This window comes from Fonsecaea nubica, assembly GCF_001646965.1.
Source record: "Fonsecaea nubica strain CBS 269.64 chromosome Unknown Scaff38, whole genome shotgun sequence".
Lineage (NCBI taxonomy): Eukaryota > Fungi > Ascomycota > Eurotiomycetes > Chaetothyriales > Herpotrichiellaceae > Fonsecaea > Fonsecaea nubica.
Window position 1 is genome coordinate 209,582 of NW_019173711.1, and position 23,882 is coordinate 233,463.

Genomic DNA, 23,882 nt, shown 5'->3' on the forward strand with positions numbered 1-23,882 from the left:
TGAGCTTGACCACTCACAGGGGAAAAAGAAAGGGAAGAACGGCATCATGCTATTTTGATGTTCAAGAAGAAGATGCTCAAATTATATGTCACCCGTGAGGATAATGCATGCTGTACCCGCTCCACCTGGGCCGCTGAACACCATACGACAGGCGCTAAAAAAAAGGACTGAATACCCGGACCTGCTAATGCTGATGCTGGTGACACGAGTCGAGGCCGCCCCTACATTGGAGGCCCTCTAGCAAGTCGTTCGTGCATGAGTTTCAACAGGATTTCAGGAACCTTTTCCTGTGTCGCACGAATAGTGACGCGGAACATCTAAACAAAAGGTCAGTCTCGATCATGTACAAAGGACAGCGCTCCTTGGGAATCATACCTTTTGCTGATGATTGGGCTCTAGTCTGAGTAGACATCCCGTCTTTCCCTTCTCCAACTGCAACACCGCACATCCAACAATGTTCTTTGGATTTGGATCCACGTTGTCCAACAGGCGCCAACGGAATCCTGCAACGGTTTCGCGGACAAATTGGTCGTTCATTGGCGCCAAAGGATTGCGCATGCCGAATGTACTTTGCGCTTCAAGGGGGCCCGCTCCAATCTGCCGCCAACGTTTGAAGAAATCCTCCGCGGAGAGTTCCGATGGATCCATGAACCGGTGGGGTAGGATTGGCAACTTCAGAGTATATCCCTGCAGGGCTCCGGCGAGATATGAGATGCGGATGGTTGGCGCTTCCGAGAATGGCGCGACCGAAGTACACACAATGGTCTGTTGGACTTGCGAGTCTGCACTGACTGTTGAATCAGGGAGATTCTTGTTATCAATTTTGAGGCTGGGGCCCGATTTGTTATCCAGAGTGGTCGTGAAGGAGCCAACTGAAAATGAGGCCTTGTTGGTGAAGTACAGCTTGATCACCCCGAGGTGACCACGATACTCTGCCCTCATGCCGACTTGAATCTGGGGATCTTCGTACAAGACACCTTCGTCGGCAAAGAACAGATTGTCATAGCCGATCTCCCAGTCTGGCGAAAGATGGACTGTGCTCGTGAGACTGGAAGACTTCACGTCATCGTCATGGCCGTTCATATCCAGTCCTTCCAGGTCCTTTGCAGCACTGGTCGTTCCATTCTGTCCCGGTGTGACTGCGGCGCCATTCGTATTTCCAGTTGCTCCATTGACGATAGTGGTAAAGGATCGCTTGAGCCCTGTCTGCTGGGCCAGCAAAACTTCTTTTTCATCGGCATTGGCGTCCTTGCCGCCAACTACCCACGTTCTCCTTTCGCTGATCCCGGCACTCTTCTTGTGCAGCCTTTGCAGGAGGATGGAGGCTCGTTCAGAAAACGGGGGCATTTCGTCGCAAATGGTTCGTAGTAGGTCATCAGTCGGTAGAGTCGCAATAGTCAAGTATTCACATGCCCTCTGTTGCAACTCTGAGTCGGGCGAGTGGCTGTAGAACTGGAACATCTGGAGCAACTGTGGTTTGATCTCTGGGAACAGATTGACGAACTTGACAAATGTTGACAGCAGCAGAGCCCTTGTGGGGTCGGGAGCTGACAGCATCTTCGTTTGCAGCACCATCAGTTGCTCGATCGGACTACATCCTTTGTTGTCGGCTATAAGGTGGCCGAACTCCCCAAGAATATAACCTCCGATTTTGACGAGCGTGTCGTGGCAATTGTCGGTTTTCAAATAGTCAAAGATATGCTGTGCTGCGTAGGGTTGCAGTTCTTCGTTATTGGTGACGATCTGGACCACGCGTTGCCAGACCTCGTCGCTGACATGATCACCAGCCATGGCCAGCAATCTCAGGGAGATATCAATATACCACTGAGCATCAGTGGCGTATTTCTCCGTTAGAATCGCAATCTTGAGCGTCATTTCTTCGCGTATTGAGAAATCCGCAGTTTGCAGGTACTTTAACAGTTCATTGACGATTGGTTGAGCATTGGTCGTGTCACACATGCTGTACAACAAATCCAAGCCCTTCCTCCTAACGCTGATATCTCGGTCTCGCAGCGAACTGATGATGATATTTTGGTGCCGTTTGATGGGATCCAGAGTGTCGGACCTGGCAGCAAAATGGGTCATGGCATCCAAACCCAAGTACCGCACGTTTGTTTCACGCGACTGAATGAATCTTCCCAGTTTGGAAGAAATCTGCATCATGAGCTGGTGCTCTGTGTCAAGGTGGATGAGAAGGTTGATGGCCTCAAACAACACGGCATTCTGAGCGTTATTCTGTTGCACATTTTTGGGCGCCTCTGTAGCTGCTTGCATGATGGCCTGGAGTGATTCGCGAATGATATCGCGGATGTGCGAATCTTCTACTCTGAAGTCAGAATCGCTCGGACGAGGATGGGAAACGGTGTCGTACTCACCTGAAGCAGGGTAATATTGCAGCAACTTTAGAAATTTGACTTGGATCCACGGGCAAGGGACTTTGTAGTACAAATAATCCGGCGAGATGTCGTTCTCAATGACAATCTTTCTCAGCCTCTGAGCTGCCTTGACATAGCTCCCCTTGTACGCCTCCGGGTTGTCTTGAATCAGAGCCATGATGAGAGAAGTGACAGAGAGCACCACACCCATATCAGGATCGTCCATCAGTGATATTATTCTTTCTGCCCACTCTCTTTGAATTATAGCCGGGTGCTTTCGGTAGAGCCGGAGCAGCGTCAAGGCGGCCTTCTTCTTGACAAAGGATTTGGAGGTAGGGGAGATCATCAGCCGATGGACGTCCGCACTGAGCGCCTCGCCCATCTCTCTACCACCCACATTGGCCACCGCATGCAAGGCCAAACAGTTGTTGAGTTCATTGTAATCCAACAGGTCCTTTCGGATACTGTTGACCACCAAATGCAGGAGCTCGTGCTGCTCGTGCAGGAATAGGGTGACGGCCAGGTAGCCGATCTGCTTCTCGGAGTATTTGGTTGCGGAGATCAGGTTAACGGCTTCCAGGTGTCCAAAGTCGACATTGTACCCTTGGATGTAGATGTAGAGCAACTTGCAGACGTATTTTTTCTTCTGGTAGCCATCCAATTTCTCGCTCTTGAATTTCTGGCGGATGTTGGCCAGTTCTTTATTGATTCGCTTCTCCTCCAGTTCTCTCGCCCGGGCATTTCGGAGGTCGGCTATGAATTGGACGAGACCGCGCATCGACGACATGGTGACAGGTAAGAGACAGGCGGCATCCACGCGCCGCGAGGCCTGCGCGCTGAATGCAACAGGGGACGGTGTGCGGGCAGGGTCGTAGGGAGGAGGACCAGGGAGGACTCAATTCGGGGAAGACTGGTCTCAATCAACAAGTCATTGTCCGACGAGAGGACCACATTTCACAAGAACGGACCACAGTAGTCAAGGGACACGAGAGTCAGCATTGACTATCTCCCGTCTTCAACAAGAATAAGACTGCTGAGCAGAGCCAGCCTCGTGTTAATTAGAGATGGTGGATGAAGTACGATGTGGTTGTCAACGTCCGCACTACCCGCAGTTTGGGCCTGCGCCATCTCGACCCCCCAAAAAGGATCCGAACCCCTGCAACAGATCGAGCCCCCGAATTTATTTAGTAGCGCTAACTGCACGACTGCACCATCAATAATAGACTTAGACAAGGTTTGCCGTCACACATCACATCATATGCGGTGGGCGGCTTCGAGATCCCTCCCACTCCGGTAAGCATGATTACTCGCATCATCCGTACGTGGCTACTTTGCATCCAGGGTTCACAAGGTCTATTGTTCGTCTGGTTCTTCCCGACCTCTGAACTTCATGCGGCCAACCCAGCGCTTATTCGCCTTTCGCCAGAGCTATCATTTCGTCCAATAATGCCACAGTCTCTGCTGGACTGGCAATCCACGCGCAACAACATGCACTTCTAGCCTTGAAGTCATTGCCCCCTCCGCTCAGGAACTGGTCGCCAACATGCAGCGTGCTAGAAGGTGGAATACCCCCAAACCATTTCTGACACGACTGTACACCTAGGGACTTGTCTCCAATGTCGAGGAAGACGTCGGCACCCCCATTGAAGACGGTAAAAGGGATGTCCGCATACGAAGCTGGCTTCTCGGAGTTGGCTGTATTGATCGAGGTCTCCACCACCTGCTGAACCACCAGGACAGTTTCCTCCAGTTGTTCACGGGTGAGCTTCTTGGACTGGTCAGCTGCGTAAATCCCGACTGCCCGTTCCTTCCGGAGTACTTTGGCTTCCAACCGAAGTGTGCGAATGCATGATTGAAACGCAGACTCGGCATGGTCGAGAAGCTCTTGGATGGCTGACTCTGACCAGTGTTTCATGGTATCTAAAATCCATTCTCGCCGGTGAATATACCGCAAGCAATGTTCTTCCTTTTCGTCGAACACGAAGAGAAAATTGGATTCACCACCCATGATAATCAGGTTCGACTTTTGAGCAGCACTGAGATTCTCCGAATCCTTGACAGCTAGAAGAAGGCCAGATAATCGGTTGAAGTAATGCTCGGGTTGCATGTAACCGGCGGCCGTCACGATCCCGATTTTGACATTCTGAGACAGAAAATGAAGGAGACGCAGGATCACTGGGTTCGCCTCAGGCGAATGCAAGGATGCTCCATCTTCGTACAGTGTGACATCACCATCGAATGTCAAAAGCTCAAGTCCAGGGTTCAGCTTGATTTTCAGTTGTCTGTATGGCTTTGGCTGGATCATCGCCATCACTTGAGCGGTGTTGAGGATCAGTCGGATGTCGTTGAAAGAGGGGGCAACAAAACGACGGGAGGAGATGGCACGCTTCGCATCTTGATATCGGAAAGCATCTTCTAACGCTAGAGGTGTAAAAAAGGCAGAAATGGTAGGCACCAGCATATTGAGTTTAGACCTCGGATTCGACACAGCTTGCTGGTTGACTGCAACTAGTTAGCTCGTTTAACCTCCTTCTGCTAGTCTTCGAACGCACTGTGATCGAGTATCAAATCTTCGACATCTCTGAAGATCTCAGCGAATCGCTGTCGCGCTGACCTCGCCATGGTATCCAAGCTCTGGCCATTGGAGCCGTCGTATTCGACGGCTGGTTGCGAGTTGAGGACGAATGGAACCGCAAGGAGACCCTAGAGAGTGCGCAGTGAGAGTTTTGCTAGGCACTCCGACTGCAAATTGCCCTCTCACCTTGATCCATTCGATCTAACGAGGCGAAATCAGCAATCAGGGGACGTGTGACAAGATCAGTTACATACAAGTTGGTCTCTGCGATGGGTCTTCAGCCGTATCAGAGTCAGCATAATCGTATCCTGCCTTACAGCAGCGGGCTTTACTTGCCTTCAGTGCATCTAGCCATTATTAGCAAGGGTTTTGAGGCAACTGCTTGATATATGAGATTGGTGACAAACACTCGACTCGATATCGGGTAGTCATCCTGTTTGTTTACGGCTTTGCGCAACAAACAACCTGAAAAGCGGGTGGATTCTAGAGGAAATGTTTTTGGCTTGAACCGGGTGAGAGTATTACAGAGATTGAAGGGAAGAGTAACAGTGTTGCTGTTGCTGTTGCTGGCTGATGGATTGGAAGACACGTTTGCTGATGATGCCAAGCAATTGGATAGTCGATGCAACACTCCGTGTTGAGCAGGGGGTGATGCCGCCCTACACATCTTGGATGCTTGGCAACACTTGATAGGACAATTCAGACCATAGGACAAAAGAGGCAAGATGTCAGCCGAACATTGTTGATATCCTCTCACTCGCTTTCACTCCCTCGCACACAAACACAAGACACACATACTCTCTCCAAGATGTCCCCGGTGAAGAAGTGGTCAACACTCATGGCTCAATCATAACTGTCTTACCAAGCCCTGTCCATTCCGCTGCTGCATCAAGTGCTTCCTTCCACTCCTCCGTCTTAAACACCTTGGGATCCACGAGGTTCTTTCCACGAGGGAACATGCCTCGCTCCAACATCTTAACAAACAGCACAATGTCCTCCCTCTCATACATCAACTTCCCTTTCAACGTTTGGTTCAGGGCCATGACGTTCCAATTCATCACGTCTTCGACGTAGCCCATCATACTGCACCGACCCCCTCGACGCAAGGAGCGAATGGCACTCTTCAGGTGCGTCGTTTTGCATGCATAAGGAGGTGTGAGGTCGATGACGGCGTCGATGGTCCCGAAAGCTTGCAGTGACGCGACATCGGCTTCATAATTCCCTATGATCTTGACGGTTTCGATGTTGGCTCCTGGTGTCCCATTCTTGATATGCTTCTTTAACCTGGCCAGCTCCTTTTCGTTTCTCCCCATAGCAATCACCCTTGCCCCCATTGTTATTGCGACCTGAACACCCGCACCACCAAAGCCGCCAGTCGCAGGAGACACAACGATCGTCTCACCGGGTTCGAGGCGGATATCCCTCAGGCCGCCGAACGGCACCAGTAGGTACATCATATACATCAACTCGCGAGTGGTGTATCCCAGCTCCGAACACAGCCTGTTTTCGTCTAGCTGGATGCAATTCTCGAGTGGCACCTTCATGTACTCGGCGAACGCTCCATCGCGCCAGACATCGCTACTCAATTTCCGACTTCCAGCGTCACTGCCCTCGTGTATAGCGCTGAGAAACAGAGAGTCGGGGTTGTCTCGGGCGTGGATTACACAATCTACCCAGACGAGCTGGCCAGGGTTTAGCACCACGGCATCTGGGCCCACGGCGGCGATGCGTCCTATGGCACTCAATCCCCCGACCAGAGGCTTCGGGAACTCATACTTTCGCTCTCCATTATAGATCTCACGATGATATGAGATCACGCCGGCTTCAAGGATGCGTACGACGGCGCTACCGGCATCTGGTTTTGGAGTTGGGACAGTTTTGACCGAGAATCCTCCTTCAAGAGTTTCGAGGACGAGGGCCCGGTGCTGACTGGGCAGGGCTGGTGATGCCATGACTGTTAAGGACGGGTGGTAGAGGTAAGTTTGAGGTTCACCCCGTGCTTGGTATAGAAGGTAAATGAGATGATTTCCTGAGTTGAACGTTTAGCATTCCATGGTATTATAGACATGATATATAGCACGCATACGCGAACACTATGGCCGCCACGTGCCGGATGCGGGCGCGGATCTTCCCCAACCGCCACCAGCTCCGCGCAATTCGGTCAGGATGCGGAGTTCGGACTTATGCCCAATCTTGAATACCTAATAAGGGCGGTCGTAAGGGCTATGTATTCATTTAAGGATTTGACAGAGAGCAAGTTGTAATGCACTGCAGCGAACGAAGACCAATTTTTACGATATAGCAAATTAGATGCATCTTCTATTTTCACCTGGTCTTACATTTGAGGAAGCCTTGCTACACCGTTCACATCTAGATCTGTAGGAAGGAAGAAGAGGTCGTCCAAGCTAAAGTTCGGGTCGAGTGAGAAGTGCTCTGGGTCGAAGTCATCCAGGTCAACGTTCTCGGACATTCCACTCCGTCCTCCAGCTTCAATGTCGACTCCTTCAGCTGTTGCCCGCTCCTGGATAATCGCGTATGAAAACTCCAGGCTCTCCTTGGCGGCTTGGGCCAACTGCTGCATCGATGACGAGGTCTCGCCTGCTGCCACCTCCGTCTGGCGCAGAGCCATACCCAGCTTCATACGTAGCTTGACATTCGTCTCCCCGAGACGGATCCGCTCGGTAGACTGCCGCAGCGCTTCTTGCAACGCGTCCGTCAACATCTTTCGATAGGCCGAAGGTTCCCATGAGGGCGTGGGATATTCCAGCGGGCTTTGCTCCTCAACATTCGTGAGCAATTCCGACGCCACGGCCAGGGACGCGTGGATTATGCGGTTCTTGAACATGCCCGCCCCGACTAGCACGAGACGCGCGAATTCAGGGTTCTTGGGGACCGGGGTGAGTATAGCCATGGCGGCATCCAGGCTCATTTTCCTCGAGAAATAGTATAATGGGTTACTTCGGGCTCGGCTAGCAAGGGGCCGATGAAGATGGAGTATGAAGCGGCGGAGAAGGAGGTCTGCGAGGTGGTGGTGGAACGAGGCTGCGTCCAAGCTGCTCGTCCTGGGTATATGCGAGCTACAGGCCCGGCAGGCGCTGATGATCGCGGTCGTCAGAGTGCAGAGTTCTTTGTACGATGTCTCAGAAACCGCGGTTACTAGCCCGTTCATGCGACGGGCAACTTCTACCCTTGGACGGAGAGTCTGGAGGAGGAAACGCTGTAGTGACGAATCGGTCGCCGTCGTTGTGGGATGTTCCTGGAGAGCCTCGATTTGCTCATCAATATCCTTGTCGTTGATGTTGGAGGGAGGCTCTGTGTCAAAATCATGTACTGAGAGAGTAGGTGGTACTCCGGCGTCCAAGGCTGCCTGGATATCCAGCTCCAGGATGGTCGCCCAGAGTCTTCGACGAACCTCGCTTTCACTAGCATCAACAACACTATGTCAGTCACGGGAATACTGTGCAAGTTCAGCGAGCCTTACAGAATGCCAATACTCTTGAAATGTTTCGGATCACGGTGTAGACCCATTTGCATCGCGGTCCGAACGACAGTGCCCATCGATATCCAAACGACATCTCCCCCAACAGAAAGAGCCTGTCGAGCCAGGATCAGCAAGCACTGAACCTGCAGACTACCAATACTGATGCGGTTCTTTTTCATGGGTCCAGCCAGCCAGTCCTGAGCGGCATATAGCCATTGACGCGCCGTGGAATAGATGCCTGTCGTTTTGGTAGCATCTTGGGTAACGACAGTTCCGATGGCGGTAACTAGCTGGATCTTGAGTTGAGTAATGGTATCAGCCTCCGTGGGAGCGCCCCAATATTGCTCGTATTCGATCCAGAACGAGGGAATATGTAAGATGCGAAACACAGACTCGAAGCGAGCAAGGTACAAGTGTACCATCTGATCGGCGAACTCCTTCGCGATGGACGGATATGCTTGTGTAAATAACGAGTGCCTGCTTAGTTGAGACAACTTGATACCCTTGGACAGATATTTGCATTTTTGAAGGAGAGAACCAATCTCCCATTTCAGTCGTGCAAGACTTTCATTGTCCGTGGCATTTCCAATTTCAGCACTTAAGACTGCCGCTGTCTTTTGGAGCTGTTGAGCGTTAGTTAAGTATCGGCATTGGATATATGCGGAAGGGAGGCGTGGACGGCGGACCTCAAGGGTAGCATTTGACCAGTGACTCTGGCCAAATAGCCTGGATTTATTCAAGCAAATACTTCCATCCTGTGGACCAGTTGTAACATTGTCAAGATTGGCGGTGGTCGCCGAAGAGCCGGACCACCTTGTTGTCTCACGAGAGGATTGGGCAGCGAGTTGATCTTCTGGCGCACGAACCATGAGATGAGAAGCATCTGAGGCGGGACTTGGCCCTGTACCTCCTGTTGCAGAGATTGAAGCCGGCTGTGGTGTGGGACCGGATGGTTGCTCACACACCAAAGAGATATTCCCTCGGGCATTCTTGGTTCGACTGGCTGCAGCTGATTCATGGCTGTAACAGCATTGCTTCCGGGTGAGGACACAATGGCCACATGGTTCCAATCGATCACATTTCACTTTCCTTCGTCTGCATTCCTGGCAGGTTCGAGCGGGTCGACGTCGTTTGTGTAGAGTTGGCTGCCCATCTCCGTTCACTGAGGGAAGAGCCATAGACTCCAGAGGTTTGAATGAATAGTTACCAGTGCATCTTCGGCGGCGGTAATTGACTGACGATGTTACAAAACTATTAGAGGCGTATGCGGATGGGGTTGTTTGTGGTCATGATCTTGTTGTAATCTCACGGATTTTAGAGACATGGAATTATGTTTTATCCCCGCCAGTATCAATCATTCCCGAATTAAATTCTCGATCTCGCTTTGAACGGTACAAATTGAACGCTTCGTTGGAGAACCTTCGTCTACCTTAGCATAGTACGGACAGAGAACAACGTAATGACAGCGGCATATCAATCGTGGTGTCACATATATAAACGAAGCTCGCGTCGAACGAGTCCTGTTGCCCTCTAGCTGGGTATGCCGTATTCCTCGAAGAATCGGTGCAGCGCTCAGTCTGACGCAGGCGGATTAAGTAGTACTGCTCTGGCTACTGCACTCTATTGCCTGCTTTATTGCTCCATCAAAAGTGAAATCAGGCTGTACACTCGTCACACCTCCCTCTGTCTTGGAACAGCCGGCCGATGTCCATGACCACAACATATTCTGGACACCGCTTCTCCTTCCCACGGGGCTCAACTTGACGCAGATACTTTCGTGTTGCACCGAAATCTGCAGCTTCTCGATGGCCTCCTGAGCATCGTACAAGCTCAGCTCACCGTCGTGCGGCTGTGAGACGGCCCATTCTGTTTGTTTGCTCTTATCCAACTCTGAACGGGTCGCAGCTTGCACCCCTAGGGCTAGTGTCTCACTGTGTGCAACGAGATCCAACAACAATATGTGTCGGATGAACGACAGCGCCTCGTCGCGAGTTTCATGGTGAGATGACGCTATGGTTGCAAGCCCAAAATCAATCGACGATATTTCGTAGCGAGAGCCGAACAGAGGCGGTCCAAGAATTGTGGCTAGTCCGATCTGCAGCTTTCGCTGTGCTGTCAGGGCTATGTTGAAGCTGGTTTTTACAGGTACCATCAAGCCTGCCAGCATGGTGTTGGGTGGTTCCATCTGCAGAGATTGGAAAAGTGTGGTGCTCGAGCCCTCCATCGACACCGAGATCGGTAGATCTGCTCGCTTGAAGGCACCCAGCAACGCTCTGCACTTATCCCAAAAGGTTGCCGCTTCTGCACGGTGTCGTAAATGTGCCAAAATAGGTCGGAGCAACGCGTACTCTGGGATTGGTCGTGCTTTGGGGGTCATTGGCGGTGGTTTTTGCGAACGCCTGATCAGATTCTGCTCATGAGCAGCAATCAACAACAACCGCAGAGATATGGCCACGAATTGAGCTGTCAAATTGTCTGCAGCATTGGGAGACGTAACATCTTCTTTTTCGCTGGACGACACGAGCAATAAGTGGTACTCGCCGCCGACGTCAACCTCTACGCTCTGCGACCGCTTAGTAATGCCTTGGTTGGCCACAAGACGCGCTTCACGGCATATCTCATAGAACAGCTCTTCCTCGAAAATGGCATTGCGGTAGTCGTTGAGGCTCTGGTTAAGTTCCGTCGTCCCGGAAGACCCAGTGGTTTCAAGGTCGAAAGCGCCTGTCTTGACGCCATCCCGTACAACGTAGACGCCCAGCCGTTTGCGTTTCTTAAGCCCAACCTGTCGGTCCAGAACGACTGAACCATCAGAGCCCTGTCGAAGAAGAGCGAAGCCTCGGTCCCGAAATTGCGGTGCAGACTCAGAGAATCTGAAATGTACGCCAATGGCCTTGCGGTCTCGTGGAAGTCGCGAAACTGACCATCCTCTGCTGTTGAGATCAGCAATCTGGTGCCAATACTCTGCCTCGCGCTCAGCTTCGGTTTGAAGTCTACCAGAAGCTGCCGCCAGCTTTTGGGATGCTGAATGGAAGCCCTCAGCCCTCCAGCCCTGAGAGACAGCGGCCAGCCGCCGCTTCGTCGAAGGAGGAATTGGTCTGTCTTTCAAAACTCTCGAGGCCAGCGTCCCGACAGGAACGGCCTGTTGAAGGGCGGGCGACATGGAATGCTGAGCGGGAACTGACTGCTGAGAAATCAAGAATGACACAAAGTCTAGGGCGCAGAGGACCTCGTTTTGTGCATAGCTGTAACGGGTCAGACTTCGCAATCATGGGTGATGAAAGGAGACTCACTTGATGCGCTCTAGCATCTCATCTCGCCGCTTCCAAACCCGTTCCTGACGCTTCTGCGGAGTATCATCTTCGGCCTGGGGCTCATCGTCCCGATCAACCTGGACTGCGTCCGGCGCAGTGGCTTTGCCCTGGATCTCGGCGAGGAGCGAACTTTGGGTGAAATGACGAAAATGACCTTTCTGTGCGATAATCTGTTGAATCTGCGCTTGGAGATCCTGGGGTTTGGACGAAGGCTCAGGAGGAATCAGCAGGCTGATGGTGTCCAACTCAGACATGATGCTTGGTGCCGCACCAACTACAGGGCAATGTGTGCAACCTCTTATCAGTCCGTGGTCCGTAGGGAGGCCCTCTCGATTGAAGCCTAAGTTATTACTGTATCAAATGACTGGCAGTCAAGCCTACAAAGCAGAGGTGGAAAGGTTGGAGCATGTTTTGATTGGTGAAAATCTGGATCGCGAACTCGAGCGCGCAGTAACGAAAGAGAGCCCAGGGCCGTGACAAGCCTAGAGATAGTAAGTTGGGGCACTAGGGGGCCGCTACTGTTCTTACCTAAAATTTCTTCTGCTGCCCCTCTCTGTCACCGGGGCGATGCCTCTGGGCCTATCGGCAGGCTCGGTCATGGTGGGGGTGCTGGAGCTTGGGCTGGTGAGGCCGCTAGGCCCTGCGGGCGCCCAACAGCCACTCATAGTTCTGCTGCTAAGCACTGGGGATACACGAATGACGTTCTGCGGCTTCAGCTGTTGCTGCTCGGCACGACAGACTTCGTATGCTATCTGCTGATAGACTCTTGCATTATCTTCTAATAAGTTCATCATTACTATCACAATCCTCTCATTCTGGCCTCAAGTCTTCACGTTTCTTTTTCCTCCTCCCGTACAAATAAGGGCACCTTTCGCGTTGCCCTGCCCCTCGGTCAAGCAATCCTCAATCATTTTGTACCGATTCCCTCACCAGAACCCTGCCTGAAACCCAGACCATTCCCTCTAATCCCGTCCACTGCCTAGGGCTGCCAGTAAAATGGCTGCCAACGGTGTGCCCGCTCCTCCCAAGAAGCGTCGAATTGGTGTCATGACCAGCGGAGGTGACTCCCCTGGCATGAACGGCGCCGTGCGAGCTGTTGTTCGTATGTCCATCCACATGGGCTGCGAGTCTTATGCGATCTATGAAGGCTACGAAGGCCTGGTGCAAGGCGGCGATCTGATCAAAGAAATGCACTGGGAAGATGTGAGAGGATACTTGTCTCGAGGAGGAACACTGATTGGCACTGCAAGATGCATGGCGTTCATGGAGAGATGGGGCCGACTGAAAGCAGCGAAAAACATGGTTGAGCGCGGCATTGATGCCCTTGTCATCTGCGGGGGTGACGGTAGCTTGACTGGTGCTGACAAGTTCAGAGCAGAATGGCCCAGTCTACTCAAAGAGCTGGTGGAAACTGGAGAGCTGACCCAGGCAGAAGTTGACCCCTTCCAGCACCTGAATATCGTTGGTCTAGTTGGCTCCATTGACAACGATATGTCTGGTACCGACGCTACCATCGGTTGTTACTCCTCCCTCGAACGTATCTGCGGCGCGGTCGACGACGTCTTCGACACTGCTGCCTCCCATCAACGAGGGTTCGTGATTGAAGTCATGGGGCGTCATTGTGGCTGGCTAGCCCTCATGGCGTCCATAGCTACAGGCGCTGACTTCGTCTTCATTCCCGAAAAACCTCCTCGGGTTGGTTGGGAAGATCAAATGTGCGATATAATCGCCACCCACAGACGGAGAGGCAAGAGAAGGTCGATTGTCATCATCGCGGAGGGGGCCCACGATCGAGAACTCAACAGGATCACTGCGAACCAGGTTAAAGATCTTCTAACACAGAAGCTCAAGCTTGATACACGCGTCACGGTTTTAGGCCATACACAACGTGGTGGACACGCATGTTTCTACGACCGTTGGCTGTCGACACTGCAAGGCGTCGAAGCTGTGAAAGCTGTCCTAGAAGCTACTCCAAGCACACCCAGTCCAGTCATAACAATCCGGGAGAACAAGATTGAACGCTCCAACCTAATGGAGACAGTAGCCTTGACCAAGTCGGTTAGTGCTGCTATCGCGGCCAAGGACTTTGACAAAGCTATGCAGCTGCGCGACGTCGAATTCAAGGAATACTACAACAGTTATGTCATCACCACTTCCACGGATCACCCTGCTCTGCTCTTACCCAAGGAGAAGAGGCTGAGGATCGCCATTATACACGTCGGTGCCCCTGCCGGGGGTATGAATCCGGCTACCCGCGCGGCCGTTGCATATTGCTTGACTCGCGGTCATACTCCTATTGCGATCCACAATGGCTTCCCAGGTCTCCAACGACACCACGACGATAAGCCGCTAGGATCTGTACGTGAGTGTCGGTGGATCGACGTAGATCCATGGGTCAACGAAGGGGGCTCTGAAATCGGCACGAACCGTGGACTACCGAGTGCGGACATGAGGAAAACCGCTGAATGCTTCGGGATATACAAGTTTGATGCACTGTTTCTGATTGGTGGGTTTGAAGCTTTCACTGCCGCAAGTGAACTGAGAAAGGCGCGAGAACAGTATGAGGTTTTCAAGATCCCGCTGGTTGTGCTACCTGCGACAGTATCGAACAACGTCCCTGGCACTGAATACTCTATCGGCAGTGATACGTGCTTGAACACGCTGATCCAATTCTGCGACGCCATTCGGCAGTCTGCTTCATCGTCAAGGCGAAGGGTGTTCGTCATCGAGACACAAGGAGGTCGGTCCGGTTATCTTGCGACGATGGCCGGTCTCTCGGTTGGCGCGCTCGCGGTGTACATCCCCGAGGAAGGAATCAATATCCATATGATTGCGAGGGATATTGAGTTCCTACGAGAGAACTTCAAGAACGATCAAGGAGCGTCGAGAGCGGGTAAAATCATCCTTCGAAATGAAAGAGCTAGTACCACGTACACGACACAGGTAATTGCCGATATGATCAAAGAGGAAGCCCGGGGTCGGTTCGAGTCTCGAGCAGCCGTACCTGGTCATTATCAACAGGGTGGCAAGCCTTCGCCTATGGATCGAATCCGTGCCCTCCGAATGGCAATCAAGTGTATGCAACATATCGAGGACCGGTTTACCGGCAAGTCCAAGGACTGGATTGCAGACGACCCGTTGTCAGTAGCTGTCATTGGTATCCAAGGCTCTGAAGTTGTTTTCACTCCGATGGGGGGCGCTACAGGTCTGGAAGCTACAGGTACCGACTGGGAGGATCGTAGGCCTAAGAGTGAATTCTGGCTGTCGATGAAGGAGACGGTGGATATCCTGAGCGGGCGGCCCCAGCTTGCGGACTGCTGCGAGGAGTGTGGCAAACCCTTGTCTGGTGAGACTTTGAGGCGGACTCTTTCGAAGCAGGTCTAAGGCAATGTCGAAGGGAGAATGCTAAACGCGTGCATGTTCAGGGAAGGTTGCAGTCTACGAGGTGCATATGGCTGGTTGGATTCATCGAGGAAATGGTGTGACAGGAGGCCAGCAGTAGCAAGCGTGTGCTGAGACCATATCAATAGATGCCCTTCTTTTCGTTCTGCAACCAAAGACTTCTGTAAGGGACGTATCCATGACATATAAGGTGAGCGGAGTCTGTTGTAGTTGGCCGAAGGGGCAACAAAAGGGAAGATCATACCACCGCTGACAATCACCTGCGATGGGATGAATACTCGTAACGGGTCTCCTTGCAAATAAAATGATCGTTATTGGCTGGTGTCGACCACAAAGATGCTCCATGGCAAGCAAGGCTGACCAATAACCACCCAAGTAATTGTCAGCCCTCAGCCTTGGTACGTCATTCACAGAAACATATAATCCCCTCCGTTGACACGCACCTGCGCTCAGAAACAATCTCTTCAGTTTCTCCCTGCACAACCAGACTTCGATTGCATCTATCGTCCCATTCCACGGCAGAACAACCATTGAACAGAACACAACATTTCCCACCAAACGAACACAAAACCTCTCACCCGCAACCATGGTCAAACCAACCACATGCTGTGGTCGCAGCGACGCCTGCGTTTGCGCTCAGAAGGCTACCTGCTCGTGCGGCAAAACCTCCGCTATGCACTGCACTTGCGAAAAGAAGAACCAAGAGAACACCTTGCAAGGACCACGATGCTCGTGTAGTATGTTCTACCCTGCTTGACACCTCCGTCATGACTCCCCCCTTTCATGCAAAAACAAGCGAACTGACCGGACATAAAGGAGCCCGCCCTGCCGGCCAATGTACCTGCGATCGAGCCGCGACGGAGAATGTTGCGCCTACGGGAGCCACATGCGCCTGTGGCAAGAGGGACTCGAGTAGCTGCACATGCGAAAAGGCCGCTGATGGTGGATTGCTCCCAACGGAGACGGACTTCACGACCAAAGCATAGCTCCCCATCGTCTTCTAAGATTTGTTGAGTCACAACGAGAGGGGCGATGGAACGAATCGATTCTTGTTGATCAACGGGACGGCATTTCACTGTATATCTCTGTGGACATTGGGGAGTGACTCCAGAAGAGTACCACGAGTGGCAAGAGAACGGGCTGATATGTGATACAATACGGCACACTGGAATGATGTGCTATGGCAGGGTGAACATGAGTAACATACCACGAGGCATGACATGGCCACTAGGCGTTCTTCGGCTGAATGGAACATTTTGACTGCATTGCACTGTACGCGTGTTTCAGGTGACATTTATTCGTGATCGTGCCTAAAAACATGATGGAGATCCCTCGCCCTCCGGCACAGCATCCAACACCCTGGGTATTGTACCTGTACCTCCTCAATCGCGTGCAGTGAAATAAGGACACGCGTCTGCAGACTCAGAAGGGAAGACGTTTATGAAAACGCTGAATTGGCATCGGTCGAGCCCACGTGGTGTTAACCACCTCACAAAGGCCTGCAGAGTGCTCGTCAAACACTCCTGTACAAACAAAGATCAAGTTGCTTCGGTATTGGGTATCTTGGAGTTTCGCCTTCACTATCAGTCCGGCCTAACTAATCTCATGTAACGGATCCTCCTCCCCCACGTCTGCGCCAAGTTCCTCACCCACATCACCATCCTGCTCGTCTGCCTCAACCTGAACATTAACCTGTCCACCCAAAGCCTTAACCTTTGCCTGGGTCATTTCGTACACGTATTGACCCAGATGCTCCACCCCGTCCATTTCCGATGTGTTTTCTACCTCATCCTCAAGTAAGCGAGTAGTAGGGAACATCTCATCGGTCGTGACGATGAGTTTATCCGGTCTTTGCAGCAGGATGTCCATGGCAGGCCGCATCTCGAAGCAGTTTTCAAACAGCTCCCTCCGGCCAAGGATATACAATCCGAGCCTTGCACGGGACAGTGAGACAGTCAATCTTCGGACATCCCTGAGATATCCGACCGACCGCGTCCTCGTCATGCTCACAATGACATAGTCATTTTGCTCGCCTTGGTACTTGTCGACCGTTGTCACGATCCTCGGCATTCCAAAAAGCGAGTTGTTCCTGCACCTATGCTCGAGCACGTCACGTATCAATGCCCTTTGACCGGCATAGGTAGCGAGGATCGAGATACTTCGTGATGGGTATCCAAGCAGGCGCATAAACTGATACAATGCTACTGCGTATTCAGCCTCTCCGAGGTTTTGGATAAAATGCGGTGTAGGTTCACGCTCGCCATTCCCTTGGTAGTCCGGTACGTCGATAAACTGGTAATCATAACGGAAGCCTGCATTGGCGCGTGAAAACTCTGGCTGCAAGACGAGGTGAGTTAGGTTACCCAGGTTGTGGTAGCGCCATTTGAAGAGCCTGGCAATTGAGGGCCGGCAGCGACCCTGTTGATCAAGGTGGATGGTTGGGACACCGAGGCGGACGAGGCGTAGAAAGAGGGACTGTTCGAAGTTGGCATACTGGCGCAAAGCGAGGTTCTGGATAATGGGGGAGTTCTGCAGGTGATCTCCTATGAGAATGATCCGCTTCAAGGGCATTTCACCAGTCTGGGGATCCGAGTCCTGCATCACACATGGAATAAAGGTTTCGATTTCAGTGATTTGTGCTGCTTCTTCCATGATCAAAGTATCATAATGAAAGCCCAGTTCAGCTATCTCGGATCTCCTCATGGCCGCATGTGTTGATGTCATGGCAATGATCCGTGCTTCGTTCACCAGGAGATGGTTCGCTTGATCACGACCGGCGCGCAAAATCTCAAAAGGTCGGATAGCCTCTAACTCGGAGAAGATCTTGTCGATATGATACTGACAGCCGGATATGATCTCCCGCGCTTCTTCAATTGTGACATCCGGAGGGAACAACGTTGCAACTGGAGCGTTGCTGAAGTATTTGTAAAAGGGGAAAGAACTCAGGACGGACTCCACCGTGGCATTTTCAGCATTAATGATATCCCAGAGGCGTTGCCAAGCAGGTCTAATGAAGACCTGATTGAAATAGTCGGCAGTCTCACACGAAGCACCATGTGCTCCTTCAGCACCAATTGAAGCGGCAAGTCGGCTGACTTCGGACAGATAGAATTGGCGATTCTCCAGGAAGGACTCAATCCGACCAAATTTACCGTAGGATGCCTCCGTATCAAGCTCCTCTTCTCCATGGCCTAGTCGCAGCAAGTGGCGTGGATCGATATCAAGCGCAATGATTTTCTGGAAAAGCTGGTTAAGCGCTTGATTGCTGTGAGCAACAAGCAAGACCCTCTCGGATGGAAAATTGTGGTAGAGTAAGTTGATGGTTTGTGTTGCAACGTCAGTCTTGCCCGTTCCAGGGGGCCCGACTACGATGGTGAGACCAGGTTGCGTGCCAGACACAATGGCTTCTACCTGCTTCGCCGTGAAGCGAATCGTGTTCTTCTTTGGGTTGTCCATTGGATATGGTCCCGTGTTACGAGGTTTGTAGGTCAAAACTTTGAGCATGGATGAGTCTTGCTCCATTTGGTCACGGCGTCTCTTCTTCGGGTTTGGCGGTGGTTCGGCTGAAGCGACCGTCGTCGCGCGTTCGAGAATATAAGGCGGATCAAAGGGAGCCGACTGTCCAGCGCCTGCTTCAATTGTCTTTCCCGGAAAACTGTCCAGGAGATGCTGCCAATCAAGAAATGTGTCCAGGTAGTCCATGGAGTCGATGTGATTCGGAAGTGCTGGAAATGATGCACTCTTTGGATCACCGTAACCCAGATAGACTTCTTGTAGCCACCGTGGAAGCACAGTCTCTGAAGACACTAGAGTTTGGATTGTCTCCAGAACAGGTTTGAAGTTGTTTTCTCGCCCCTGTCTACGAGCGATGACGTTCAGTGACGCGATTTCTGAGGCAAATCGGCGTGATTTCTGCTTGTCGACAGCGTATGAGCTTGTGTCCAAATCGAGTAGCAAACGCCTCCTCTTAGGTCTTGAACTATGCCCGTTTGTTCGTGTATCTCTCAGAGCTCTCCCATCATCGTCCAGGATCTGGACTACTTCAGCCGCTCTAAGACTGGTGAACATTCTTTGTTCGCCGTGATCGTTGGCCTGGCCATTGGTAAGAAGCTGAGAAGAGTTGGTCGCATCAACCGCCAAGAGAAACACAACGTCGTGTGGCTTGAGATTGTCCCATTCTCTTCTGATACCATCCGCAAGGCGGCTAACGTCCAGGATGACTTCGACTCGCACAAAGCTAGGCTTCAGATATCCCACTTTCGGCGGCCCGACTTCAATGACTGCAGGTTCTGCGATCGGAAGAGCCATTTTCGAAACCCCTTCAAAGGCTGTCGTGCTCCGATCCCGCCCGCCTTTCGGCTTCATCCGCTTGATAATGCTTTCCATATCCTTCCTTATTCCATAAAAAGCTTCGGCTTGATAGAGCTGGAATGACCGCCACATGAAATCACCAAGAGTGAGATATTGCAGGTTAAGCTTGGGAATTCCAAGGGGCCGGGAGCCATCATAGTGTTCGTTCCCCAGTAAAGTTGGGTCATACAGCGAGCTAGCCGTGGGCAGAACTGCTAGCTGACCAACAACCTCGCGGAAGTCTCGAGGTTTGGCGAAGGTTGACAAGAGAACCTCCATCAAGAGCGCTCGAGTTGCAACGATTCCCGCAGCCGGGGGATAACTGGTTCGAAACCCAAGCTGCACACACAGCTCCTGCAGCTCGGTATCCGTCAATGTAGAAAAGTGAGATTCCAGCTCGCTTCTTTTGTCAATGGATCCGAAGTTCGACAGTGCCAAAACCTTTAATTTGTCTCCAAAGTGCTGCAGCGCCACTCGCTGCAGCTTTTCCAAGGCTTGATAGTGTGCTCTGCGCAAGCCATCATGACTTTCTTCTGTACCCCCCAGTTCATCAATCGCAAAAAACTGGAAATGTTCGAGCAGACGGGTCAAGTCTTGCAAGAGCACAGCGTCCTCTCTTTGATACAGCTTTGATGTTCGGATCACGGGGATAATGTTCGCGTCTTTCAATAGTAGATTCGTGTACCGTCTGGTGGGCAGTTGACTTGTCAGGTCGATTAAGAACTCCACAAATCGCTCACAATAGACCATTTCTTGAGAGTGGGCAAGTTTTGACACGTTGAGCCTTGCAGTGAAATCAATCAGCATCGTATACAACCATGCTCGATCGAAGCGCAAACGGCTTTGAGCTTCTGGATCAGCCGCATCATATCTCCGCGCAGCGGCTCTCCACGCCTTTTTCCTTGCCGCGCTCGACTCCAGTAGTTGTTCCCTTGTTCTTTCGTCGTGTAGATTGTGCCATGTTGCGATCGATACCAGTGGAGCGCACTCTTTGCGGACGTGCTCATTTTCCAGTGACTGAAACGCACCGAGCACAAAATGGAGGAGCGACAATCGGGGAAAGATGGATAAAGAGGGATCGAGGTTCAAGGAGAGGACTCGACGAAGGAGGGTTGAAAACTCTGCCGGGCGGTTGTTGAACAAGAGCCAGTCGTGGAGCCGAGCGCGTTGCTTCACATTAAAGAAGACGACGATGAGCAAGACATGGTGGTTGGAAGACTCCGACGAGAAGGTCGGCCACAGAAATTTTTCGAGAATCTGATGGTTTTCAAGGACAGCGAGAGAGTTGAATGGGAAAGAGTCCTGTTCGAGAGGATCCCAAATTGCTGTCTTGATCACTTCTGGTTTGACCTTCGTAGGTGCAGTATCTCTATCCCACCACAGTTTTTTAGCCAGCTCTTCCCAGCTGTTGACACCGTTTTCACTCGGGACGCTGACACCGGCTTGCACATCGAGGGCTGGAGCCATCGCCGGCCGTAGTTGAAGGCCCATTGACCATGAAAAGACGTGGTTCGTGGGTACAAAAAAACGTCACGCGCAGGTTGGACAACGAGTCTTGTGGAGTTTAGTACAAACTGCGCCGAGAATTTAATTTCTCCGCAGAGCCGCATAGTTTATGTTTCCTGGACCTGCCTTGCCTGCCACGCCTGTGCCGCAAATCCATCATCCACCCTTCCAGGACGATGACGCTTTCTACGTGAAGGGCAATCCCTCCTCAATGCTTGTTAGGGTCGAACGGCCTTGCTCCTGATGTAAACGGACCAACAGTCACCTCTCCGACCACCGACCCCGCGACAACATGGCAGCTACAAACGTTCCCTGCGTCGCAACCTACAAATCCTTGATCGAGTCCTGCATTCAACGCCTTACTGAAGCACGGGAGGATGGTGACATTGATACCCTCGTTCTTGAGGCAGACTGCGCGGAGCTGCTTGACCGCATAAAAGCTGTTCGTGATACAGTCCCTACGGAGACAATCCAGATACACAATGCCGCAGTCGAAACAGTCTGTCGCGACACTGTTGTTGACATAGTTGCGACAGTTGATATCTCAGCGCCGGCATTCGCCCGGGTCTGGGTGCTTCTGGACATTATCAACATCCTATCCGACAACGAATTGTGCGAACCGGGGTTGGGTTTCTGGCTCATCGAAGAGCTGCTGGACAGCCAAACGATTGAGGGTTGCAGGAAGGTCTTCGACTATCTGGAATCGCGGAGAGAAAGGATGACGGCGAAGCACTTTAAACAGAAGAACTTGGTCATTCTGAGATGTTGCAATGAGCTACTCAGGAGGCTATCGCGGGCTGAAGACACCGTCTTTTGTGGACGAGTCTTCATATTCCTCTTCCAGAGCTTTCCCCTCGGCGACAAGAGCTCGGTAAATCTACGTGGTGAATTTCACGTGGAGAACATTACTGCCTTCGATCCGACACCTATCAAATCGGAAGATGCGATCAAGCCGATGGAAATCGACACCGGCACACCACAAGCAACCTCTGGAACCCATACTCCTGCGTCGAGCAGTCAAGTTCAGGATCACGATAAGGCGGCAAGAAACACACCAGTTCCGAAGAACTCCACGTCCGAGCCTAAAGAGCAGCCCCCCGATCTCGACGTCCTGTATCCCAAGTTCTGGTCGCTCCAATCCTTCTTTTCTGCACCAACGAAGCTTTTCGACTCCGCCAACATGGGTGCGTTCAGAGACGGCATCGGACAGACACTCGCCTGCTTCAAGTCTGTCTCGAATAGTTCTGGCTCTTCTACTAACCCTACCGATGTCAAACGCGGTTTGAAGCGCAAGCGCAATGAGGTTGACAAGACATCAGCCTTGACTTCAACGTTCAGCCCCAAATATCTGACAAACAGAGATCTATTTGATCTCGAAATTCATGATATTGCCTTTCGCAGACACATCCTTGTGCAGGCACTGATCATGCTCGACTTCCTGCTCAGTCTCTCCCCAGGTGTTAAAACGAAATTTGAAGGCCTGACTAACAAGTCCGTGCTATACTCCTACATACTCTCTGAAGATGACACCAAATGGGCACATTCGACTCGTTCTCAAATCGCAGCTTATTTACAACAAGGTGGAAACGGCAACGAAGGCAAGTTCTACTACCGCATGGTTGATACAATCTTGTCGAGAGACAAAAACTGGGTACGATGGAAAGCTGAAAACTGTCCATCAATATCGCGCGACAGTGTCTCGCCACGGATCTATCTCGAATCTCGTGATACGCTTACAAAGCTGGCTGAGGCCGCGCGAGCACCCCTTGTCAATCCATCAGGGGCAAATGACCTAGCGTTTCTTTCGAAAATTGAACCTCTCGAAGCCCTCAAGCATCCATCAAAACGCCATCGGGTGCCCACTTTGGAGGAATACTACAGGGGCATTGACAGGGATGACCTGGACATGGACTTTGCGATGACGGAGGACGAGAAAAAAGAGATTGAGGAGAGAAAGGCTGGAAAGGTGTGGAGGGCATTGCGTGCCAGCAAGAATCGGTTCGTTATGTGTGAGAAGGTCCAGTATGGTGGTGATTTGAAGGCTCTGCTGGGAGCGGACACCCTTGACGACCAAGCCGAGAAAGGCGGAGAAGTTGAAGCTGAAGCGGAAGAGAACAGAGCAAAGGCCGAAGGGGGCGAGAATGGAACTGAGGAAGAGGCAGGAAACCGCCGCGACAATGCGGGAACACAACCACAAGACGAAGAAGAGACAGGCAATACGGTGCCTGATCCGGAGACGGGCTCGCAGCAGCGAGCATCAGATTTGCCAGAGATAGCCACAGTTTCCAACACCGAAGATGCGGAAATGACAGATATGCCTGATCCGGGCTCTGCCATCGACTCCTCTGGAAAGATGGAAGAAACGAAGGACGATGCCGTTTTGGATCGTGCTGATCGACCCTCGGGCGATAGAGACCCAAACGGTGAGATACAATAAGTGGCTATCACCACAATATCAAGATAATGTCGCTGGATATCGCGACGGACCTGTAAAACAAGGCAGATAGAGTATGATACAATAAGATCATCGGTAGATGGGTCATTCCAAAGAACCAGAATGTTAAAGCTGGATCAAGCAAAGTTACTGCTAGCGGCTGTTATCTAGGTAAACTCCATTTGCCCGTCATTCCATGTCCAGACCCAGCTTTGGAGAACGCGTAAAGGATATTGCGCATCACTCATGAAGAAGGCGACAGCACCTGTCAACGCCATCGTTAAACCTTGGTAGAACACAGCTTTGGATCGATCAACATGCTAGTAAAACAAAAAAAAAGAAAGCCCAGCGCACGTTCAGTCATCCGTAGTTTCAATTATTCCCTCGTGCCGGTTTGATCCTGAAAAAAAGTCGTCGCGTTCAGCCTCGTATCTCAGCATGGGTCAAG

At 51.7% G+C, this 23,882-nt stretch overlaps 7 protein-coding genes across 7 annotated transcripts; 2 read left to right on the plus strand and 5 right to left on the minus strand.

The window, feature by feature from the left end:
* Positions 1-221: 221 nt before the first annotated feature.
* Positions 222-3,162, minus strand: AYO20_06198 (hypothetical protein; the record flags this gene model as incomplete). The annotated part of the gene is made up of 3 exons (XM_022644489.1): positions 222-317; positions 376-2,321; positions 2,376-3,162. The coding sequence occupies 3 exons, from the start codon at positions 3,160-3,162 to the stop codon at positions 222-224; spliced, it is 2,829 nt and encodes a 942-aa protein (XP_022499580.1).
* Positions 3,163-3,783: 621 nt separating this feature from the next.
* Positions 3,784-5,249, minus strand: AYO20_06199 (hypothetical protein; the record flags this gene model as incomplete). Its single annotated transcript, XM_022644490.1, has 4 exons — positions 3,784-4,877; positions 4,928-5,078; positions 5,137-5,151; positions 5,205-5,249. The coding sequence occupies 4 exons, from the start codon at positions 5,247-5,249 to the stop codon at positions 3,784-3,786; spliced, it is 1,305 nt and encodes a 434-aa protein (XP_022499581.1).
* Positions 5,250-5,786: 537 nt separating this feature from the next.
* Positions 5,787-6,902, minus strand: AYO20_06200 (hypothetical protein; the record flags this gene model as incomplete). The annotated part of the gene is made up of 1 exon (XM_022644491.1): positions 5,787-6,902. One exon carries the CDS (start codon positions 6,900-6,902, stop codon positions 5,787-5,789), a length of 1,116 nt encoding a protein of 371 aa, XP_022499582.1.
* A 383-nt stretch (positions 6,903-7,285) lies between these two features.
* AYO20_06201 (hypothetical protein) lies at positions 7,286-11,996 on the minus strand (the record flags this gene model as incomplete). Its single annotated transcript, XM_022644492.1, has 4 exons — positions 7,286-8,372; positions 8,432-9,054; positions 10,098-11,673; positions 11,722-11,996. The coding sequence occupies 4 exons, from the start codon at positions 11,994-11,996 to the stop codon at positions 7,286-7,288; spliced, it is 3,561 nt and encodes a 1,186-aa protein (XP_022499583.1).
* Positions 11,997-12,738: 742 nt separating this feature from the next.
* Positions 12,739-15,126, plus strand: AYO20_06202 (6-phosphofructokinase; the record flags this gene model as incomplete). Its single annotated transcript, XM_022644493.1, has 1 exon — positions 12,739-15,126. The coding sequence occupies one exon, from the start codon at positions 12,739-12,741 to the stop codon at positions 15,124-15,126; it is 2,388 nt and encodes a 795-aa protein (XP_022499584.1).
* A 1,611-nt stretch (positions 15,127-16,737) lies between these two features.
* On the minus strand, positions 16,738-20,961 carry AYO20_06203 (hypothetical protein; the record flags this gene model as incomplete). The annotated part of the gene is made up of 1 exon (XM_022644494.1): positions 16,738-20,961. One exon carries the CDS (start codon positions 20,959-20,961, stop codon positions 16,738-16,740), a length of 4,224 nt encoding a protein of 1,407 aa, XP_022499585.1.
* Positions 20,962-21,292: 331 nt separating this feature from the next.
* On the plus strand, positions 21,293-23,437 carry AYO20_06204 (hypothetical protein; the record flags this gene model as incomplete). The annotated part of the gene is made up of 1 exon (XM_022644495.1): positions 21,293-23,437. One exon carries the CDS (start codon positions 21,293-21,295, stop codon positions 23,435-23,437), a length of 2,145 nt encoding a protein of 714 aa, XP_022499586.1.
* Between the last annotated feature and the right edge of the window lie 445 nt (positions 23,438-23,882).